Source organism: Leucoraja erinacea, chromosome 33, assembly GCF_028641065.1.
Source record: "Leucoraja erinacea ecotype New England chromosome 33, Leri_hhj_1, whole genome shotgun sequence".
Classification (NCBI taxonomy): domain Eukaryota; kingdom Metazoa; phylum Chordata; class Chondrichthyes; order Rajiformes; family Rajidae; genus Leucoraja; species Leucoraja erinaceus.
In genome coordinates, this window is record NC_073409.1 from 8,876,454 (window position 1) to 8,900,000 (window position 23,547).

The following is a 23,547-nucleotide window of genomic DNA, read 5'->3' on the forward strand; positions in this document are numbered from 1 at the left end:
CCACCCCCCACACACGACAGACCAAGAGACACTAAAACAAATATTTGGGCACACTTTAAAAAAAATGTCAAAATAACGAACATGTTGCTGGCAGGCCACTGACCGACTACAGATGGTAATGGATCTGTTCTTGGTTCTTGGTTTCTTGGTCCTCCAAAATATTCCAAATGGAATTTAAACTGGAGGTGTAGTTAAACTGTACCGTGCAGAGGTTATGGGAGTGTAACTTGGATGAAAGATTGATTATGGTTTACCGATGGTCGTTCTATTTTGCCATTTTTAAGAAGCCCTGGTGTGGATTTTCCTCTGTGCCCTGACATTTTGCGGTCTTCTCCAGAGAACTGTCAAACTTGTTTAAAGTGTCACAATCAAAGGGACAAAGTTCAGTCAGTCCTCCTCCTTGACCACAAAATAAGGGCCAGTCATTTGAAAGTGGGAAATGTAGAAATCTCTCATAGGTGGTGAAAGTCTGTAATTTTCCGCTACCACTAGTGCAGAGGACAGATCGTTAGATCAGTTCAGTTTAATTTATTGTCAAAGGTACAGAGGTACAGTGAAAAGCTTTTGTTGCATGACACCCGGTTAGCGGAAAGACAATTGCACCATTACAGTGTATAGATACATGATATGGGAACAATGTTTTGTGCAAGGCTCCGGTCACATGGAGAACATACAAACTCCAAACAGAAGGCACGGTGCAAAGCAACAGTTCGACCGCTGCACCACTGTCCTACCCTACTGTTGAATTCAAGTTGACTTTAAGGAAATCAGTACAATAGATTCTGTTCTGGGTTATCGACATTTCAGTGTCAATTCTTTTTCTTTCTTTTTTTCGGTGTGCTGTATTTTGTAATTGAATTGTTTAATTTTTATCTGGATAGTGCCTAATATTATGCCTTTGTTTAAGAAGGGCTGCAACGAAAATCTATAGAGCAGCAAGCCGAACATGGACACAAAGTACACGAGCCAGGCAGCATGGATAAGTGAGAATTCAGGTCGGGACCCTTCTTCAGACCTGACCTGAAACGTTACCCATCCATGTTCTCCTGAGATGCTGCCTCTCGCTGAGTTATTCTAGCACGTTGTGTTCTTTTTTTTTTGTAAACCAGCATCTTCAGTTCCTTGTTTCTACAACTAAACATCTGTGGTAGGCAAGTTACTGGAGAGAATTCTGATGGATAAGATATATGTGCATTAGTACAGGCAGGGGTTGATTGGGGATCTTCAGCAAGGTTTTGAGTGTGGTTGGTTTGTCTCACGGATTTAAGTGTTTTAAAGAAGTGAACAAGAATATTGAGGGTGCTGTATGACTCCATGTCTTAAGTTTCGAATAACATAGCTGTCCTTTGTATTTTAAATGAAAATTGTATAGCTTACCTTTTAAGGTAATGTTTTAAAAGATTTCAATAATAAGTTTGTTAAGACATGTATTATGCTTACTGGTATGAGTTTGCATAACTCAATGTGAAAGAAAGTTTGGGGGGGAAAAAAGGATTTAAAATTAAATTAGGCAGCAGGAATGTGTGCTTTTGCTATATTCATTTTTGATTTATTTGTTTATAAATTTTAATTCTTGATGTAAATGAAGCTGCTTAACTAAAAATCCCATGATGAATATTTCACAATATGCATATCTCACCTGAGACGTGTCTTTACTGGAAAAGTTAACAATGAAATTAGCTGACAAACTCTTGCCATTCTGCAGTGCTGCAGTAAAGAAGCTGATTTATTTGTATGTAAAGATTTCAACATCTGAAAGTTTCTTAATGCCAACTTTGTGGAGCTGGCAATATTGTGAGGCTAACTTGTCTCATTTTGGCTGTTTTCTTATTAGGCATTTCAACCTGCGAATGAAGCGAGACACCTCTTTATTCACAGACGATTTTAAAGTGGAAGTGTCAGGTGAAGTGCTGAATTACGATGTCTCCCACATCTACACTGGGGAAATCTATGGTAAGATTGTTAATTGTAAACCAGAATAATTGTACGGTGTTTGTGCTACACAGATTATGTGTAGATAGATGCAGCTGTTTCCGTGATCAAAATCCAATTTATTGCTTTCTAAAATTTCATCCTTTAGTCGTGAAAGTAATGGTTTTGTCAAAAAGAAAATTAATGGGAATATTATGAAAGCAAAAAAGTGCTCGCTGTCCTAATTTAGTGTCACATCATCCAATTCTTCACCAATAACTGCTTAAATAAATTTATTTCCATGGGATAAATATGTATTTTATGATTAAATCTTTGTTATTGTGTTGGACAATTTTCTGCAAATGCACTTAGTTGCATGTTCTATACATAAAAAAATAGACCCAAGCATTAATTGTGGTTTCAGGTGCAGTTAGTTTTTCTCTAACCTTAAACTATTACCATTAATCTCATTTTAAATACATTTTTATCAGTGACTTGAATAAAATGGTAACATAGATCATTAGATTTAATTCTTAGGACAAAAATAGTTGTTACCTAATTGCACAGCTAATTAAAAATGAATGGTTAGGAAGGTCACACATTTAATTCCCAATTTGTACTCTGTTAGCAGGTACTGTGAATACATTCCAAAGGACTATGTAAACCATGATTACACCTCTGTGATTATAGTCTGATAGCTATTGGAATATGCATATCCATGTATCAGGTGAAGACTGGATCAAGGTCATTCAGTTGCATTCACACTTCCTTATCCTGGGAATAGAAAGTTGTGTTACATTTAAATAATGCTTCATGTCACTGTAGAGTTCATATTCTACTGGCGTATTTCATAAACAGCAGTGAAATCAAAGTTAAAAATTTGTGTTTATGGGGAGGAAATGTCTACCTTAAAGATATTTGTTACATGCCCATCATATGATAAGGCCTGGACTTCAGCTCCTTTTGGGAAAGCAGTTGTTTTTTTTGCCTGTTTTGAGTGGAAGGTGGTGACACTAGTGGGTTATTGCCTTCCCCTGGAAATCTCACACCAGGCAGATAAACTGAAGAAGGGTCCCAACCCAAACATCACCCATCCATGTTCTCAAGCGATGCTGCCTGACCTGCAAAGTTACTCCAGCAATTTATGTCATGTTCTGTAAGATAAGTTGATCTCAACCGTGAAGGAAATAAAAATTGTCCCTGCACACACCCCATCACTGGATTGGGAATGCAGCAATGGGGCCTGGTCTTCAGACACTGGTTGGAAGCAAGAATTTTGCGATACGAACTAATGCCAAAAGAGTGGTACAGACTCTCCCTCACAGCGCCAGAGACCCGGGTTAGATCCTGACCTCGGTCGCTGTTTTTGCGGAGATTTCACATTCTCCCAGTTCCTTCCTGGGTGCTAGGTTAATGGGCCTCTGTAATATTATCCGTAATGTGTAATGTGTAGGCAATGGGATAACACAGAATTAGTGTTGATGAGTGATCGAATATTGGCATGGACTTGTTTCATGAAGGGCCTGTTTCCATGCTGTATCCCTAAAGTTCATAATTTATATATTTAAAAAAAAAAGGCTTGTCAGCAATATATTTAAATTAAAACAAGCCAATTAAAAGGCGACCAGGTATTTAACTCAACCATACGGACATTACCACTTATAGGGTAGTACCACATGGCAGAAGATGGCCGCAGCAGCTGGCAAATCCATCCTGCAGGTCTCCCAGTGTTCATCTGTATGTACAGAGCTGGGCACTCATAACCTGGAGAGGATCGGTACTTGGGCTATGAGTGTGAGCCATGAGATTTAATTGGATTATACCTCATGACATGTGAGTCACGAACAGGAGTGGGCCACCTGGCCCTTCAAGCCTGCTCTGCCGTGTAATAAGCTCACGGCTGATCTGATTGTAATCACAGTTCTACGTTTGTTCTATATCCATGGTAGTAACCTTTCACCCCCTTCCTTATCTCTGCTTCAACCTTAAAAAGATAATGAAAACTAAATCTTGGACTATTTTTAAGAGTTCCAAAACTTTAATGCTCAAATAATTTGTCCTGAACTGTCTTAAAAGATTTGAGAAAATGGTTCCCCTTGTGCTGGATTCTCTGACAAGGGGAAATGGTTTCCCAGCATCTGCCTTGGCAACTTCCCCTCAGATTCTTGCATGGTTTGGTTGAGTCCACTCCCACTTTAAACTCTGGACACAAGCAATCCATCTGGGATGTTGTGTTACAGTTGTACAAGATGTTGTTGAGGCTGCATTTGGAGTATTTTTCAGTTTAGGCCACCCTGTTTTCAGAAGATGTTGTGAAGGTGGAAAGAGCGCAGAGAGGATTTGAGGATGTTGCCGGGACTTGAGGGTCTGAGGTATAGAGAGAGGTTTTGCAGGCTAGGACTTTATTTCTTGGAGCATAGGAGGCCGAGGAGCGATCCTATACAGGTGTATAAAGTCTTGAGGGGAATAGATAGGGTGAATGGACAGAGTTTTAAACCCAGAGTAGGGGAATCGGGAACCAGAAGACATAAGGTTAAGGTGAGAGGGGAACAAATTAACATTTTTACATGAAAGATGGTGGATCTATGGAACGAGCTTCACCTAGGAAGTAGTTGAGACTGGTACTATAACAACATTTGAAAGACACTTGAACAGGTACGAAATGCTTGGAGGGATATGAGGCAGATGTGGGCTAATGTGGATGGGGCATTAAGGTTAACATGAGCAAGTTGGGCCAAAGGGCCCGTTTCCTTCTGTATGACTGACTCGACCTGATCATCCTGGATGGGACAGACTGTATGGAATTACTGATACAGTCCCTTCAAATAACGGGACTGGGGTCCAGCAGCATTGCCTCAGCTTTGACTGGACTGAAGGTGGTGTCATGCAGAGGCCCTTTCTGAGCAAATTGGGGCTAAAGCTTTGCTAGCTGGGAAAAATGTGCATGATAAGATTTTATATTAAATGTCTCAAAAACTTAGCAAACTATTCAAAGTGAAGTAAATAATTAAAATTTCAAAATGAGCAAATTAAAATCTTATAAGCACAATAAACTGCATTAAAATTAATTGAGCTAAACATGTAGGCAAGGTGGCACAGCAGTAGAGTTGCTGCCTGGCAGAGCCAGAGATCTGGGTTCGATCTTGACTACGGGTGCTCTGTGTCTGGAGTTTGTGCGTTCTCCCCGTGACCCGTGTGTGTTTTCTCCGGTTTCCTCCAATACCAAAGACGTACATGTTTGTTGGTTAATTGGCTTAGTATAATTTTAAATTGTCCCTAATGTGTGTGGGATAGTGTTAGTGTGCGGGGATTGCTGGTCAGCGCGGACTAGGTGGGCCGAAGGGCCTATTTCTATGTTGTATCTCTCAACTAAACATTGCAAAATAGTCATGAAAATATCTTTTGACTGGATTGTGGATTGAAGGTGGTGTCTTGCAGGGAGGGTAGGAGAAGAATAGATTGGGCAAAGGGAATACCTCTGGGCATACCAAATTTTCCCTCCATAATTCTGATGGTCTTAAACATAAAACGTTAACAGTTGCTTCCTGACGGCGATTCCAGCATTTTCTGTCTTTGTTTAATAATCATCTGCAGTGTTTTTTGTTTAATGACTTCACCAAGATAGTAACAATGGGCCGAAAGCTCAAAAAGGTCTGAAGCTCCAATCCCATCGCCTCTACTTGACGTGTTACTCCTTTACTTGACTTGTCCTGGTGAAGTGAAATTAATTCTTGGGTTTATATTTTATTCATCACTTTAATTCTTCTCATTATCCAGTTAGTCCTAAAGTGTTGTTTTAAAGGTGATAGATTATGACTTTTTAATATGATACACCGTGATAAAATATTAATTTGAAATGGGCGCAGATTTAAACACAACTGGGAACTCTATTGTGGATCCTATCTCTTATCAGAGGATCTAACATGTCACAGGTTGTTATTTTATCTATTTTGCTGCTGGGAAACCTCATTACTCGTTGTGTTGGCTGAACATTAATGGCCTTTTTGATGTCAAACGAACAATTTTAAGGGCTTCAATTATCCACAGTTAATAGATGCTGTTAACCCAATGGGAGGTATACATGTTAGAGTTTTTAATGCCTTTAATCTTGCCGATTAACGGCAAAAACTGTTGCCGTAAAAAAAAAAACTGTCTTCATCTTGAATGCAGCAAGTCCCGAGTGCACCCCAGAAGTTCCTTGAAGAATAATATGTGAAACAGCTATTTAAACTGAGGCTGCCTTGGGTCTTAAACCTGTACTAAACCCCGTAATAAAAATTAATCTCGTCTGTATTTTTAAAATTAGACCTGTGGGTTCAATGCTATGTTTTACTTGTGCATTGATGTTTGTAAATAAGCACGGTAACGCAGCGAGTAGAGCTGCTTTCTCACAGCGCCAGAGACCCAGGTTCGATCCGGACCCTGGATGCTGTCTGCGTGGAGTTTACATGTTCTCCCTGTGACCACGTGGGCCCCCCCTCCCCACATCCCAAGTACATCGGGATTGTAGGTTTATGGGCCTCTGTAAATTGCCCCTGATGTGTAGGGAGTGGATGCAAATGTGGGTTAACTTCGAACTAAGTGTGGATGGGTTATCAATAATCAGCATGGACACTGTGGGACGAAGGCCCTATTACCACGCTGCATCTCTAAACTAAACTATTTCATGAGTGCCGTACATTTTGCTTTGTTATTGTGAAGGACTTGGAAGAGACCAATGGTATAAAGTCCACTCTAAGTTTAATATTAGATTACAGAATATCATTAATGGGTCAGTCCTTGCATTGCATCCTTGGAAATAGCCATTGGTTCTTGGGAGCCTGAAGAAAGATGTGGTAACAAACATGTCTTTTTAATTGAATTCGTTTGGGGCTTTCCCAAGCCCTGCATCAGAAGCTTATTCCCAGACCATCGTTAATTCGACAAAGGATAAAAACACTCCAAGGTTTGCAACTCTAGACAAATCATTTGACATCAACTTTGCAATGTACCCTACCCATAGGCAGCGTGCAGCAACAGCACAGCAGGTTGAGCAGCACCTAGGGAGGGGTGGGGTGGGGGTAAGATGATTTGGGTTAAAATCCTATATCGGGTTGCTTCCAAGGTGGCACCCAACCGAGGTGACTATTTGCATGCTAGCCACGGAAGCTGATCTACAATCACATATTACAATTGCTCTACACTGTTAAATCTCTACTCCTACAGAAACATTTCTTTAACTATGCTACCCTTGGACTATCTTTGATTGGACTTTACTGGCTCTGCCTTGCACTGAACGTCATTTCCTTATCATGTATCTATACACTGTAAATGGCTTTATTGGGATCATGTACTGTCTTTCCGCTGACTGGTTAGCACGCAACAAATGTTTTTCACTGTACCTCGGTACACGAGACACGAAACTAAATTAAAACCAAAGGACTGAGTTGAGACTTAAAATGGATGTCCCTCACTTGTAAAAGAGAGAGAGAGGTAATTGGACTGAGGAGCTGATGGGCAGATGGAGTAAGGAAGGGTGGGTGAAAGTGGAGATAGCAGGAACACACAAGATTGCCAGTCCTTGATTCTTTTAAGGAAAGTGATAATGGGAGCATTAGAGGGGATGGGCAGATTGGGCCTCATTTTGGGGAACAAAGTGGGTATGGGACTCTGGTGGGTAAAAATGTGCGGGTAACATCTTGATGAAACCAAGAGGGGGAAATGGGATAATGGTATATTCGGGGAGGGGCAAAGCGGTGAGTGCATGGGAAAGGGGATACAAATGGGAGTGCTGGCAATGGATTGGAAGGAGGGAGCGAAATGCAGAAACCGAAAGAAGCAAGGGTTACCTAAAATTGGAAATTTCCAGGGGGTTGTAGTTATTTAGATGGAATACGATGTATTGTACTGTATGCCTTGGGCCTCTTCCTTGCAGCAGAGTAGGGCAGGGGCGGTGGTCAGTTTAGGAATGGGTAGACTCGTTGAAATGGAATGCAGCCAGGAGCTTGAGATGGGCATTATTGACAGAACAGTCTTCTGCAGACCGATTACTGGTCTGCGTTCCATCTCGCTGAGGTAGAGGCTGCATTGGGCACACCGAATACATTATTTGCACATTTAGTAAACTCAGTCAATTAACAGAATTGAAATGGTAGAAAATATCTGTTAATTTGCAAACCAACAAATTTCTCCTGCTCACAACTTTTCTATATTAATAACCTGTCAACCAAGCACCTCGATGTATCTGGTACCTGCAATAACCACAAAAATGCGATGGTTTAAAAATTAAAATACCATGTATATTATACTCATAAATTGTAATAACGATGGAAATTAAATATTTTACTCAATAGTCACCACTGTTATGATGAGTTATACTTAGATTTTTTTTTTCCATTTATTGCGAGTATAAATGTTAATCAAGAAATTCACCTCACTAGGCTTCTGGTAGAGTGTATGGCAAAAAAATGAAATCAAAACTAATTGTCATGACTTTTCTTGTTTAAGGTGAGAAAGGATCTCTCAGCCATGGCTCTATAATAGATGGTCGGTTTGAAGGCTTCATCCAGACCCACCAGGGTACTTTCTATGTTGAACCAGCAGAACGATACATTAAAGACCGAAAGCCACCTTTCCATTCTGTGATCTACCATGAAGATGATATCAGTAAGTGTTTTCTCCCTTTATGCATAATTGAAATTGGCTGAGGGACAATATCTGCAAAGGACCGCGTTATTTTGGCAGCTTGTGGATATACCTATAAATGTTTACAATGCATTATTTAAATTGAATTTGGATGTAACTAGAAGAATTTGATATCAAATAATTTGTTGAAATTGATTGGAATGTTATTGTTATTAATATGCTTGATATTAGAAATGCATTACAAAAGAATATGGTTTGACAAATTGTGGAAGTTCTAGAGAGTATTATTTGACATCACTTTTTAATACTACTGGCTAGAAGCTAGTATTTCCTCACATAAGGAGTGATGTAATTGATACTGCAGATTAAAAAGTGTCGACAGAATAACGAGCTGCTTCCTCTTGAGTGAATGAAGAACAAGGAGACAGCTGTAAAATTTGAAGGAAGAAACTGCAGATGCTGGATTAAACTGAAGATCGACACAAAAAGCTGGAGTAACGCAGCAGGACAGGCAGCTTCTCTGGAGAGAAGGAATGGGTGACGTGGGTCTCTACCCTTTAAAATTTGAGCCAGGCAGTTGCCTTTATTAACCTATAACTCTCAAAACGTGTGAAGGCTAGGACGACGAAACATTTCAAAATTGAGTCATTGTTTTGTTAAGCAAGAAAATAAACCAATTGCATTTTTATGGTATTATCATTTTCTGTCCCGAGCATCCAAAGTGTTTAGTAGTCTGTGAAAGACCTTCTCAAAATGTGGCGGTATAGAAAATCGTTGTCCATTTTGGGTAAGGCCAGCTAATATGCATTTAGTGATGTTGATTGAGGAAATGGTGGCCATGACATTAGTGAGCATTGACAATTGCACTTTCAAAATAGTGTCAGTGTTCCATTTCTTCTTGCCCTACCGGAATATTATTTTAGAGATACAGCGCGGAAACGGGCCCTGCGGCCCACCAGGTCCGCGCCGACTGGCGATTCCCGCACATTAACATCATCCTACATCCACTGGAGACTTTTTACATTTACCAAGCCAATTAACCTACAAACCTGTACGTCTTTGGAGTGTGGGAGGAAACTGAAGATCTCAGAAAAAAAACCCATACGGTCATGGGGAGAATGTACAAACTCAGCACCCGTATTCGGGATCGAACCCGGGTCTTTGGTGCTGTAAGGCACCAACTCTACTGCTGCACCACCATGCGCTTTGTTTTCATGTATACTGACGATTCCTTTCATGTATCTGTGAAGAAAAAGATGGAAAATTTCAGATTTTGTTGCATGAGCGACAAGCAACAATTTAAATGAAACTATGGTGTTGTGACAGGTTTTTATTTCAAGAGACAAGTCACGAGTATTTAATTATATGTATGCTTACGGAAATTCTTATATGCTACAGCTAAACAAGCCTGTTAATTCATTAACACGTGCATAAATATATAATATAAATTAATAATAGGAATACTAGGTAATCATAAAAGTGCAAAACCAAAATACTTTCCCTCCTTCCTTTGCTGCATAGTGCTTAAAAGAAAATCAGGGGTATATCCAGGGGGAAAATCTGGTAGAAACTAAAATATTACATTGAAAAGTGAAAATCCTGTTAACTAATATGAATGTTCAAATTTGTGTAATGTAGTAACTATAACCTGTTGCTGGCTTTATATATATTTCATAAAAAAGTAGTATCCCAAATATACTGTTTAAAAATTGGTATGGTTGATTAAATGGCTAATTTATAGAACGGATTGTGGCATTTTGTATCAATCGCAGCATTTCTGATATAAACAGGCAGCTACAAATCATATTTGTTGTGTGCTGTAAATCATTTAGAGTACCATCACTAGGAAAGCATTTGTGAAACTGGTTTCATAACTCTTTAAGTGCTATCAATCTTGTAGAAGAATATTGTTTGAACTCAAATGGCATTGATATTAGTATTGAAGATAGACGCAAAATGCTGGAGTAGCTCAGTGGGAATATCAGGAGAAAATGGATAGGTGGCTTTTCAGGTCTGGACCCTTCAATCTGAAGGAGAGAGGTGAAAGATACAAAGTGATAAAAGGCAGGACAGATCAGGCTGGTTGCAGATGACCTCTTGCGAGGAGGTTCCTTGAAAGACAGATTGTTGGATAGATGTGAGCCCAAGAGGGATTCATAGTTTAGACTTTAGAGATACAGTGTGGAAACAGGCCCTTCGTCCCACCGAGTCTGTGCCAACGAGCGATCACCCCGTACACGAGCACTATCCTGCACACTGGGGACAATTTATTTGTAAACAAAACCAATTCACCTACAAACGTATACATCTTTGGAGTGTGGGAAGAAACTGGAGCAGTGAAACCCCACTCTGTCACAGGGAGAACATATAAACTCTGTACAGACACCATCCGTAGGCAAAATCGAACTGTGGTCTCAGGCGCTGTAAGGCAGCAACTCTACCATTGTGCCACTGTTCCATCCTGTGAACAGTTAACAAATATTTAGTGGAGGAGGGGGGAAGGAAACTTGTGCAAGGTCAGCAGAGGTTCAGGGGGAGGGGGAGGCAGTGGAGGAAAATAAGGGGGGGAGGAAAGTGTTGGAGGTGGAGAGGGGGGGGAGGTGTTTGTAGAGGTTTCCTAAAATTGATTTCAACTGAGCTGTAAATTATCCAAGTGAAATACGAGGTACTGTTCCTCCAATTTGCACGTGGCCTCATACTGGCAATGGAGGCCCAGGAGTGGGAATTGTCAAGGGAGTTAGTGGTTTAGCAACTGGAAGATTCAGTAGGCCTTGGCAGAATGTAAGCAGGTGTTCAGCAAAACGATCGCCGAGTCTCTGCTTGGTCTTTCCGATGTACAGGAGCCCACATCAGGAACACCCGATACAGTAGATGAGATTAGAGGAGGTGCACGTGAACCTCTGTCTCACCTGGAAGGACTGCTGGGGTTCCTGGATGGAGCCGAGGAAAGGGGTAAAAGGGCAGGTGTTGCATCTCCTGCGTTGGCAGGGGAAAGTACCCGGGGAGGTGGTGGTTTGTGTGGGAAGGGGTGAGTGGGGAAGTGTGTCAAACACTTTTATCAATTACGTGGCTAGGGTTTACAGTGAGAAAGAAGATCTGAGAGTTAACCTTTTTGGAGGTGCTGGTTATCGGGAACATGCTGCCAGTGAAGTGGTAGAAGCCGATGCAATTACAATGTTTAAAAAGCATCTTAATAGATAGATAGGAAGGGAGCAGAAGGACACAGGCTTAATGCATGCAAATGGGATTGGCATAGATCAGCATTGCAGTTGGCATGGACAAGGTTGCAGAAAAGGCCCCTGTCTGTGCTGTACAACTCTGACTCTGGATTATTCATTCTGTTGAAACCACCTTCCATGTGTAGTTCCGTTTTGTTCAGGTCATGAAGCAACTCATCCCAACATATTTTTGTTTACATATGCCTGCTCAGAGGATGTAGGTCTCATTAGTAAGGTCACCATTTATTTCCTATCCCCAGTTGTTCTTGAAATGAAAAAGGACAGAGTACTGGAGTAACTCAGCAGATCTGGCAGCATCTCTGGAGAACATGAGTAGGTGACATTTCAGGTCAGGTTGTAGTGGAGGGTGGGGGGGGAAGAAAGCTGGGAGAGAGGAGAAGCACAACAATGGTAGGTGATGGGTAGAAGCGGGCAAGAGTGTTTTTAAAAACTGACAGTGGTTGGAACAAAGGCCAGAGATTAAAACCGAAGGGGTGAGACAAAAGGATTGAAGAGTTGTGAATTATGAATCCAAAGGAAGGAATGTAGGTGGAGGAGTGGAGAGATGAGTGAATGGAGAGATGAGGATGGGGGGGGGGGGGGGGGGGGGGGGGGGGGGAGAGAGAGAGGGGTGTGGGGGAGAAGGGGGGGGAGCAGGTAGCTGAATGGAGGTGTGAGAGAAGGGATATGGACAGTTGTTATCTCTCATGTGGTTGCAGTGGAAAGCACCTGGGGTGGGATTGGATTGAATGGGAAGTGATGAATGAACAAAGCAGTTGCGGAGGGAGTGGTCTCCATGAAAGGCGAAAAGGTGTGGAGATAGGAAGATGTAACTGGTGGTGGGATCACGTTGGAGCCGCCGAGCGCCCGAGCGGGGCTGAGCGCCGAGCTCTGGTTGTACCGCATCCTGCGCAAAGCCGCGCACCTTCTGTATCTGGGCTTCACTGTCGGGGTTGTCAATAGGCAGGGGACCAGTGAATGTGAGTATAGGAGCCACAGCCTTCAGGACAGAGCCAAGGCAATGGCCCGTAGGTGCGCCATGTTCGTAGGGGCCAGTGCTCCGGGTGGCATCCTCGAAGGGGCGGGATCTATGTGAACGTGGTGGATGTCGCCCGCCATCCGCTCACAGACATGCGTCCTACCCTTTATGCAGAACAAGGTTGCCGACCCCTGTTGGAGGGTAGGGTTGCAAATTGGTCAAGAAGGGTAATGAAACTAGATTTACTCAAAGATTCTGATTAACTGGATGGGTTTGTTTAGGATTGATTAGTTTAGAAAGTTTTAGTTTTAGAGATACTGCATGGAAACAAGCCCTCTGCTCCTTGCCGACTTTCATTCACCCCTTCACACTTGTACTATGTTATTCCACTGCCTCCACAGTGGGCACAATTTTACAGGTGCCAATTTTACAGGCACCTTGAGACAAACCTGCATGTCTTTGGGATGTGGGAGGAAACCGGAGCACCCGAAGGAACATGCGTTCGCAAGGAGAACATGCAAACTCCACACAGACGGCACCCAAGGTCGGGATCAAACCAGGTCTCTGGCACTGTGAGGCAGCTGCTCTACCAGCTGTGCCACTGCTGCTCCTTACACACCAGTAGTATGCAAGGTGCAGCAGTGGTCACAATCACTCACTTTTTAAATTCCAGAATTATGTAACCAATTTAATTTCCCCAGTTGCGGTGGTAAACATGAATGTCTTTGAACAATTAGTCTAGGCCTCTACTATTGCGAAAGATTATTTACTTCAGCGACATAGCATGAATGCCGAGCTGTATTCATTGATTACAGCTTGGCATTTAACACAATCATCCCCTCCAAACTGGTTACCAAACTCGCAGAACTGGGTCTCTGCGCATCCCTCTGCAACTGGATCCTCGACTTCCTCATCCACAGACCACAGTCTGTTCGTATTGGTGGAAATGTGTCAGCCTCGATAACAATCAGCACGGGAGCACCTCAAGGCTACGTGTTCAGCCCCCTACTGTACTCACTCTATACCCATGACTGCGTAGCGAACCACAGTGCGAACTCCATCAAGTTCGCTGACGACACCACTATTATGGGGCGTATCGCTGATGGGGATGAGTCAGAGTGCAGAAGAGAGATCGAGCAACTGTCCATATGGTGCCAGCGCAATAACCTGGCCCTCAACACCAGCAAAACCAAGGAACTGATTGTGGACTTTGGAAAGAGTAGGAGGGGGACCCACAGCCCCATTTATATCAACGGGTCGATGGTTGAAAGGGTCAAGAACTTCAAATTCCTGGGCGTGCACATCTCTGAAGATCTTTCCTGGTCCGAGAACACTAACGCAATTACCAAAAAAGCTCAACAGCGCCTCTACTTCCTGAGAAGATTACGGAGAGTCGGATTGTCAAGGAAGACTCTCTCTAACTTCTACAGGTGCACAGTCGAGAGCACACTGACCGGTTGCATCGTGGCTTGTTTCGGCAATTTGAGCGCCCTGGAGAGGAAAAGACTACAAAAAGTAGTAAGATTCAGATTCAGATTCAATTTTAATTGTCATTGTCAGTGTACAGTACAGAGACAACGAAATGCATTTAGCATCTCCCTGGAAGAGCGACATAGCAAACGATTTGAATAAATAATAATAAGTGTCCGGGGGGGGGGGGGGTGATTGGCAGTCACCGAGGTACGTTGTTGAGTAGAGTGACACCCGCCAGAAAGAAGCTGTTCCTCGACCTGCTGGTTCGGCAACGGAGAGACCTGTAGCGCCTCCCGGATGGTAGGAGGGTAAACAGTCCATGGTTGGGGTGAGAGCAGTCCTTGGCGATGCTGAGCGGCCTCCGCAGACAGCGCTTGCTTTGGACAGACTCAATGGAGGGGAGCGAGGAACCGGTGATGCGTTGGGCAATTTTCACCACCCTCTGCAATGCCTTCTGGTCGGAGACAGAGCAGTTGCCATACCATACTGTGATGCAGTTGGTAAGGATGCTCTCGATGGTGCAGCGGTAGAAGTTCACCAGGATCTGAGGAGACAGATGGACCTTCAGTCTCCTCAGGAAGAAGTGACGCTGATGAGCCTTCTTGAAAGGAGTAGAGGTATTGTGGGTCCAAGAGAGGTCATCGGAGATGTTGACTCCCAGGAACCTGAAGCTAGAAACATGTTCCACCTCCGTCCCCTTAATGTGGATGGGGGTGTGCGTGCCGCCTCTGGACTTCCTGAAGTCTACAATGAGCTCCTTGGTCTTCTTGGAGTTAAGGGCCAGGTTGTTGTCAGCGCACCATGCTGCTAAGTGCTGGAGCTCCTCCCTGTAGGCCAGCTCATCGTTGTTGCTGATGAGGCCAATCACCGTTGTATCATCTGCATACTTGATGATGGTGTTAGTACCATGTACAGGTGTGCAGTCATAGGTGAAGAGGGAGTAGAGGAGGGGGCTCAGCACACAGCCCTGAGGAACGCCGGTGTTCAGGGTGAGGGTTGAAGAGGTGTGCTTGTCTAACCTCACAGACTGGGGTCTGTTGGTTAGAAAGTCCAGTATCCAGTTGCAGAGGGAGGGGTCGATGCCCAGGTTACCGAGTTTGGTGATTAGTTTTGATGGTATAATGGTGTTGAATGCTGAGCTGTAATCGATGAACAGCATTCTTACGTAAGTGTCTCTGTTGTCGAGGTGGGAGAGGGCGGAGTGAAGTGCCGTTGAGATGGCATCCTCTGTACTCCTGTTCTTGCGGTAGGCAAACTGATAGGGATCCAGTGTGGGGGGTAGGCAGCTTTTGAGGTGTGCCAGGACCAGCCTCTCGAAGCACTTGGTGATGATGGAGGTAAGTGCAACTGGGCGGAAGTTGTTGAGGCTTGCCGCAGTGGAGTGTTTTGGCACTGGCACGATGGAGGTGGCTTTAAGGCAAGTGGGGACAACTGCTTGGGCAAGTGACAGGTTGAAGATGTCAGTCCAGACGTCTGTCAGCTGCGCAGCACAGGCCCTGAGCACGTGCCCGGGGATGCCGTCAGGGCCAGCAGCCTTACGTGCATTAGTCCTACTCAGTGCCACGTATACGTCGTAGGGGGTGAGTGTGAGGGGTTGGTGATCGGCAGGTAGCACAGCCTTGATGGCTGTCTCTAGATTGTCCCTGTCGAAGCGGCCATAGAAGTGATTAAGCTCCTCAAGGAAGGAGGCGTCGCTGGATGTGGGGGTGATGTTGGAGGGTCTGTAGTCCGTGATGGCCTGGATGCCTTGCCACATGCGTCGGGGGTCGGAGTTGTTGTTGAAGTACTCCTCAATCCTGAGCTTATGGCAGTGCTTGGCCTTCCTGATGACCCTCTTCAGGTTAGCCCTGGATGAACTGTAGGCTCGAGCATCGCCTGACCTGAAAGCGGTGTCCCGTGCTTTCAGCAGTAGCCTGACCTCGCTGTTCATCCATGGCTTCTGATTCGGGTATATGGTCACCTGTTTGAGGGAGGTGACACTATTGATGGTGGAGTTTATAAAGTCCAGAACAGAGGATGTGTAGGAATGTGTAAACACTGCCCAGTCCATCATCGGCTCTGACCTTCCTTCCATTGAGGGGATTTATCGCAGTCGCTGCCTCAAAAAGGCTGGCAGTATCATCAAAGACCCACACCATCCTGGCCACACACTCATCTCCCTGCTACCTTCAGGTAGAAGGTACAGGAGCCTGAAGACTGCAACAACCAGGTTCAGGAATAGCTACTTCCCCACAGCCATCAGGCTATTAAACCTGGCTCGGACAAAACTCTGATTATTAATAACCGCTTTCTGTTATTTGCACTTTACCAGTTTATTTAATCATGTGTGTATATATTTATATCATGGTATATGGACACATTTATTTGTTTTGTAGTAAATGCCTACTATTTTCTGTGTGCTTAAGCAAAGCAAGAATTTCATTGTCCTATACAGGGACACATGACAATAAACTCACTTGAACTTGATAGCAAAGATTTTCTTGAGGATTGGATATGTTGAGAGTGGTTTTAATGCAGCACTGTTTTTTTGGTGAAGAATGAAATGTTAAGTTTTCAAACAATATGATGAACGCCCTTGTGGTAGCAAAACCTGTTTCTCGGGTTGTATTTGATACACTAATTCTTTCACAAGTGCCCTGTTACAGTTTGATTTGCAGCATGAATATGTATTTTGGGCAACTTTCTCACGTTTTCCACTCAGGAAAGTGTAGATCTGGATTTTGACCATAGGCTGTTATTTGACTTCAGTGAGTTCCATTGTGTCAGATAGTCAATAAAAGACTAGACAAATGTATTCTCGTACTGGTCATTTACATAGAGCAAAATTAATTTTGAGCGTATATAATCTAGAGTAAAATCAGTGAAGTTGCAGAGTGTTTTGGTTGGTGAGTGAGGCACAATTAAAGTAAGCTATTTGAATAATAACCTCTGAAGTATCGTGAATCTTTTCCGCCTGTTAATTGATTGTGACTTCCTTTGAATATCTAATTGCATTAATGGTTTGTGCTTTCTGTTTCTATTTGAAACTTGTAAGATGCTGCAAGACTGAGCCAACGTGAAAATATATGAAATACTTGGTGGGCTGACCTTACACACACTGCTGGGGATAGAAGAATGTACCAGCCACTTGATTTTCAATTAGCAAGTGGCTGTGAAATAGATCAGTTTGCATGTAGTTCAGGTAAATCTAACAAGATGTTTATGTACAGGAAACCAGCCAAGACTACAGGAAGCCTGAAACAGGAAGTTTGATTTTAACATTGTTTTTCAACTCCTTTGAAACAATGTGGTATGGTTGTATTATTCAGAATATTGTTTTTCAACAGATTTAAATAAGATGCAGTTTTTGAAAAAAACACTGACCTTGTGAACGTTTTGGCAGATTGTTTCTGTTCGGATTTAAACTAAAGGGGATGCAGAAAATGTTCACAAGGATGTTGCTGGGATTGGAGGCGTTCATTGTAAGAAGAGACTGGAATTATTTTGTTCTGGAGTGAGGAGGTTGAGGGATGCCCTCTACAAAGGCGTACAAAATTATGAGGGGCATAGGTAAGGTAGATGGTCTTTTCCCCCAGGTAGGGGAGCCTAAAACTAGATGGCATAGGTTTAAAGTGAGGGGGGGGGGGGGGGGGGGGGAAAGGGGACCTGAAAGGACTTGTTTAATGGTGGGTATATTCAACATTACAGCCCCATGTCCAGCAGGCACTCAAATAGTCATTGAGTCATACTGCATGGAATCAGGCCCTTTAGCACAACCTGCCCATGCTGACCAAGATGCTCGATCTACACTAGTCCACCTGCCTGCGTTAGGCTCTTTCTAGCATAACAATATCTTTCCTATAGAAGGATGGCCAAAACTGAACGCAATACTCCAAATGTAGCTTGCCCAACACTTTGTTCATCTATAACATAGCATCGCACCTTCTATACTCAATACTCAGTAGATACATCAGCAAACAGTTACCCAACTAATGTGGTGTATCCATATCCCATCTGCCACATGACCTGCACTCCAAAATAAGTATCCTTGCCAACCATCGCCCTCTTCCACCTTCACTGCTAAACCACCTTACTTTCTCTTGCTCAGGTCTGCTTGAGGCTCCTTCATATGAAACATTAATTATTTTTCTTCAAAAATGAAGATATGCGTTGCTTTGTTGAGGAATTGGCAATGGAACTGAATTCTGCATAAACATCATCCTTTCTGACCAAATGATGAAAGAAGTTATTTGATAAAGCAGCTGAAAATAGCTGGCCAGTCACTCCGCTGAGGAACCCCTGCTGTGATGTGCTGGGGACAATTGTGACTATTTGTAGCCAATACGGAATCACAAGGGCACAAACCAGGAGCAGAGTAGCTCTTCAAGACTGCCACACCATTTAATATGATTTGGCTAATCTCTGCTAATCTCAACTCATCTTCTATGCTATTTCACCATACCCCACTTGCTTGATCTATCAAATATTTATTCTCCATTTTAAATACTTCAGCTTCCACTCGCCGTGGGGCAATGTTTTTGAGTGATTCATCGCCTTTTGTGAACTAATTTCTACATACTTTAGTTTTAAATAATTGGCCTCCTTTTATTTAGTGGTTGTTTCCTTGTCTGAGCCTGTCACTGATGAAAACATCTCGACATCCACCCTGAAAAATGCCCCTTATGATCTTGAAAGTATGAATAAGATCACCCTTTATTCTTCTAAACTCAATGAAATACATAGCCAAAACATTTATTCCCTTTTAATGGACAATTGTCTCATCCTGGGAATTAGCTTGGTGAATCTTCTTTGTACTGCTCCCTCTTACTATTATATTTTTGGGGTAATGGGATTAAAACTGTCTATAATATTACAGATGAGGCCTCGCCTGCACTCGACTGCAACAAAACCTTTTTTTTTAACTCATTCTCTTTGCAATGAAGGATGAACTACTGATTGCCTTCTTATTTACAATGAACTTTGCCTGCTAGCTTTTATGATTTGTGTACTGGAACGCGTAGATCCTTTGTACTTCACTCACTGCAAGTCTCTCCATTTAGATAATCTGCCATTTTATTTATCTTACTGAAGTACATGACCTTGCACTTTCCACATTAAACTCCCATTTCCAGTGCTTTGTCCATTAACTCATTCTATCAGTATCTTGTTGCCATATCACTCTATCCTTATTTCATCATGCCTTCCACCTATGTTTTGTATCTTTGACAAATTTTGTAACAGTGTTAATCCTTTCATGTCGTTAATGTAAATAGTGTACAATTGCATCCCAAAAACTGATCCCAGAGGTACTCCACTAGTTACCTCCTTCCAGACTGAAAAATACCTATTTATTCCAATTATTATCATGCACCAATGTTTTTAATCTATACCATGTAATACACCACCTCTGATGCCATGGGCTTCCAGTTTATACACCCCAACTTAATTGGGTACACTTAGTTGCAGCCAAGGAGATTTTCAGTTCCTTAAACCACATCCCAAGAGTCAAATGTCTATTTCATATTGACATGGTAGCTGGGACATGTTGGCCGGTGTGGGCAAGTTGGGCTGAAGGGCCTGTTTCTGCACTGTATCACTCTGTGACTCTATGACGGTGATATGTAAAAAGCACTATTTATATTTTGGCATGAAGTCAGCAGAATAGCCCTTTCAGTTTTGTTCCATAAAGCCAAAAAAACATTCTTTGATGTTGCTCCTGTTTTTAAATTATCACAAACATTATTCGGGTCATGTCTATAGAAAGAAAATGGGGTCAAATCCCATTTCTGTTTGCAGATAAATCAATGGTAAAAGTTGCATAAACCCTTTTTTTTTAGTGTAATCATTTCCATTTCCTTCAAGTACCTTACTTCCAATTACTGAAAATGTATTACTCCAGTGTTCTTACCATAAATTTATTTTGATGTTTCTGAGGGACATTTTATTGTTCTTTGATTGCATGTGCTTTGGTGTGTGACTGCTGCTATTGCCAGATAAAGGGAGCTTTGCACCTTTTTATTTATGGCGTATTCTTTACACCCACCGTCATTTTCAAGCTATAGCTTACAATTAGTCTCACTAAGGCAACTGCTGATGATTTGCATTGCAATGTGCTGCCTTTCACTTGTGAAACAAGGACTACATTCTAACAAGTATGTGATTATGTTGTCTGCAGTGAAAAGAATATGTTCAGTCTTCATTTGCAATGAAGTCAGAAAACCATGCATAACAGCTGCCTTTTACTGAGTATTGGGCGACGGTGAGATGTCGATGTGAAAGTGTTTCAGTTTTGGAGTTAAACTATTTGGTCACTGTCACATGAGCTTTAATTTCTGAATTCTTCTTTGCCTTTTTTGACAAAAGGTCAGACTGGTTATGTATGAACAGTAGTCGGTATAAAGAAGTTTTTGTAGAGGGAGATCTCCAAACACTATTTTCCAGTACAGAGTAATAAAGCAAAAACAAGTTTGTATTGAAAGCTTGAAATCTTTTCTGTCCAGCTTTCTGTCCACGAGCTACATTGTGGAAATTGACCATCTTATATCATGGTTATGCTTCTACAAAATGAATAAGAATTTGTGACTTTGGATCAGAGGTTGCTGGATTGAACCAACATTTGAATACTGCATATATGAATTGAACAAAAAATACATTTTTGCCTTTGATCGTTTTTAGTTTGGAAAGAATGCATGTCATTGAATGCTCTTCTAGGGTCAAAGAAATATTTGGTCCAGCAAGATTTTTTTTTTTTTAACCGTGAAAATGTTCAGTGGCACCTGATTAATTCAACAAAACTGTACTTTGGCCTGGCACCCACTATATATTTGAATTTTGGCTGTAATTGGAGAATTAATGTGCAGAAAGCAGCTTGTGATGTAGTTGAATGGAATTGTTTGTTGGCATTGTACAATTTCAGCTGATGGCAAGCTAGACGAGAAAAGGCTTACTAATTGTTTAGGGAACCAACTGAAAAGGCATTCTCTGTCCCTAGATGTTGAAAATCATGATGAAGAACAAGTACTTTTTCGCATTTGATGCAGGCCTCGACCTTTTCAACAGAATCAATGGCAGAACGAAAGGTTGTGCTGTAAGCTCTGTAAAACTTGGTGGATTCGGAAAAGGCAACATATTCCTTCCGTCCTGCACTAAAAACACTAGCTGATCATGGCTGTGCCTTCTCCTTCTCCTTTTTTGAAATTTCGTCCCAACTCGATTGGTTAATAGCACCAATGAGTGTTTTTCTTTTGCCACACGTACCTGGTGGATGGATTCAATAGTCACAGTCGTGAACAGTTGAATTATTCTAGTTTTAGCGTGTCTGCTTTCATACAGGGTGCACCACTCATCAAAACAACGGCAGTCCAGAAGAATCATTACTTTGATACAGTGGCTGTTGCCTACAAAGAGCAGTTTTCCAAATCCGATTATGGAAACTGCTTGACACTGTCTCTAGATTCTCCCAAGTTGTAACAGTGGAAAATTGCGATGTACTAGTGTTCAAAAAAATGAATGAACTGCGGAGAAAATGGCTAAAGCAGAAACGAGGATCATCAAGTGATAATCAAATAAAAACATAGATTCTGAAAATCTAAAATAAAAAATGCTGGCATTATTCAGCAGGTTGGGCTGCATCTGTTGGAAGAGTTGCTAAAAGAGCCTTTGTCCTTATTTGTTGTATATCATTGTAGAAGTTAACAGAGAGATTCTGAGAAGTCAGTCTTCACTCAAATTGAAGTTAAAAGGATTAAAACAGCAAATGTTTTTTTAAAGCAATACATCTTTGAAGTGAGTGAAGTTTTGACATCCCAGCGATGGATGTGTTCACATTGTTTTTCCATCATGTCCCGTCTATCATTCCTGAAAAGCAAAAGGCTAGTTTTGCATGTTCATATGTGATCTTGTCCTACACTCAACATAATGAATTCAAATGAACATTGTCTTGCTGTCATGCTGAAAGGAGTGGTTGGAGTTCCAGTTGATTCTCCTATGGCATGTACCAGACTGAAGTCTGTTTCTGGAATGATATTTAGTAATTATCTGTATCTAGTGTGAAGACTTCCTGTGAAACAGATGATGTGCATCACAAGGGCGCAGAGTCATTACTGCCGTCTTCAGTTGCGATCTGAATGAGTTTTAATTTGGAGAAATGGAAAAATCTTTTAGGGCAGAAGAGTATATTTGAAGATAAAATATCTGTATACAGCAATGCTAACAAAATGGGGAAAGTCCACCAAATCAATCTTTTCTGTTTTGGAGAGGGTTGGCATGGCAGACCTAAATTGTACTCCTGCATTCATGGCAGCTAATAATATAGTCATTTTGTGGGTTGATTTGTTTGCCAAGAATGTTAAAGCAGTACCAGACAGCCATAAAGAAACTGTTATGAAAGTTAACTTATTATCTAAAATGTAAATTCTGCTTTCTACAGGCAGTATTTTTGGAGCTGCTTGTGTCTTCAGCCGGACTATTGATGACAGTAATTCTGAAAGTGGTTGGATGGTTTTGTTTTGGATCTATTCCAAGTTCCTTGCCTCTTGATTTTTGTCTTTGGTGTCTCTCGCTGCGACTGCAGCTTTTTACTCTTATGGCTATTTGAAACTCGCCGAACTGCCAAGGTAGCTATTGTGTAAGCTCATGGCACTTTGGAATGTTGGCATTGATTTCATTTGCAGATGGTGCCATGCTCCCCTTGTCGAAACGACTAAAGTCACAATTTAGAATTAAAGTTGTTTCCTTCCACATTTGTGCTTGATTTACCCATAAAGACTAGAAATAACAAAATCTGGAGGAAAGTAAATCTGCAAAATGTGCTTCACATTCAGTAATGTGGTGGTGATAAAAATTATGATTTGGCATGGATCATAATATTTTCTGCAAGAATTGAGATGGAAGGATTTTAATCAAGTCATGTCAACTGGACACACAAATGAAATGAGGCAGTATGCAGAAAAGTATCTGTTTTTATTGTCCTTATAGAGAGCAGCTATTTTGTCAGATAATGGCAATATATTATATGGTTGATTTGAGAGATGTGCTTGAACCCATGCATGTATTTTGTGTGCTTTATTTTGCACATAGAAGTAACTAAACACTTGTTGAAGTTGGGAGTTGATGCCCTTGCCAAAGTACCCATTGCAAGAGGTGAATGTGGGCATGAAAGTACAATTTAAGCAGTTTATAAAAGAAGAGTGACTCCTCCCGACATTACAGCTTGTGGTTTGTATGTGATCAACCCTAAATTACACTCCTGGGTGTCGCAATTGCACAGTTAATGAGGTGCTGTCTGTGGATTTTGAGCTGCATTAGAGGAGAGGGCTCTCAGAATTCATTCAAGCAAATAAACAGCCAGCCAGATGGCTCTCA

General features: G+C 42.0%; 1 protein-coding gene across 1 annotated transcript in view; it reads left to right on the plus strand.

The window, feature by feature from the left end:
* Positions 1–23,547, plus strand: part of adam10a (ADAM metallopeptidase domain 10a) — a 90,360-nt gene that overhangs the window by 36,264 nt on the left and 30,549 nt on the right. Inside the window, exons 3-4 of the mRNA XM_055661217.1 lie at positions 1,835–1,953; positions 8,398–8,556. Of these exons, the coding sequence (XP_055517192.1) occupies positions 1,835–1,953; positions 8,398–8,556 (278 nt within the window). The remainder of the gene's footprint in view (positions 1–1,834; positions 1,954–8,397; positions 8,557–23,547) is intronic.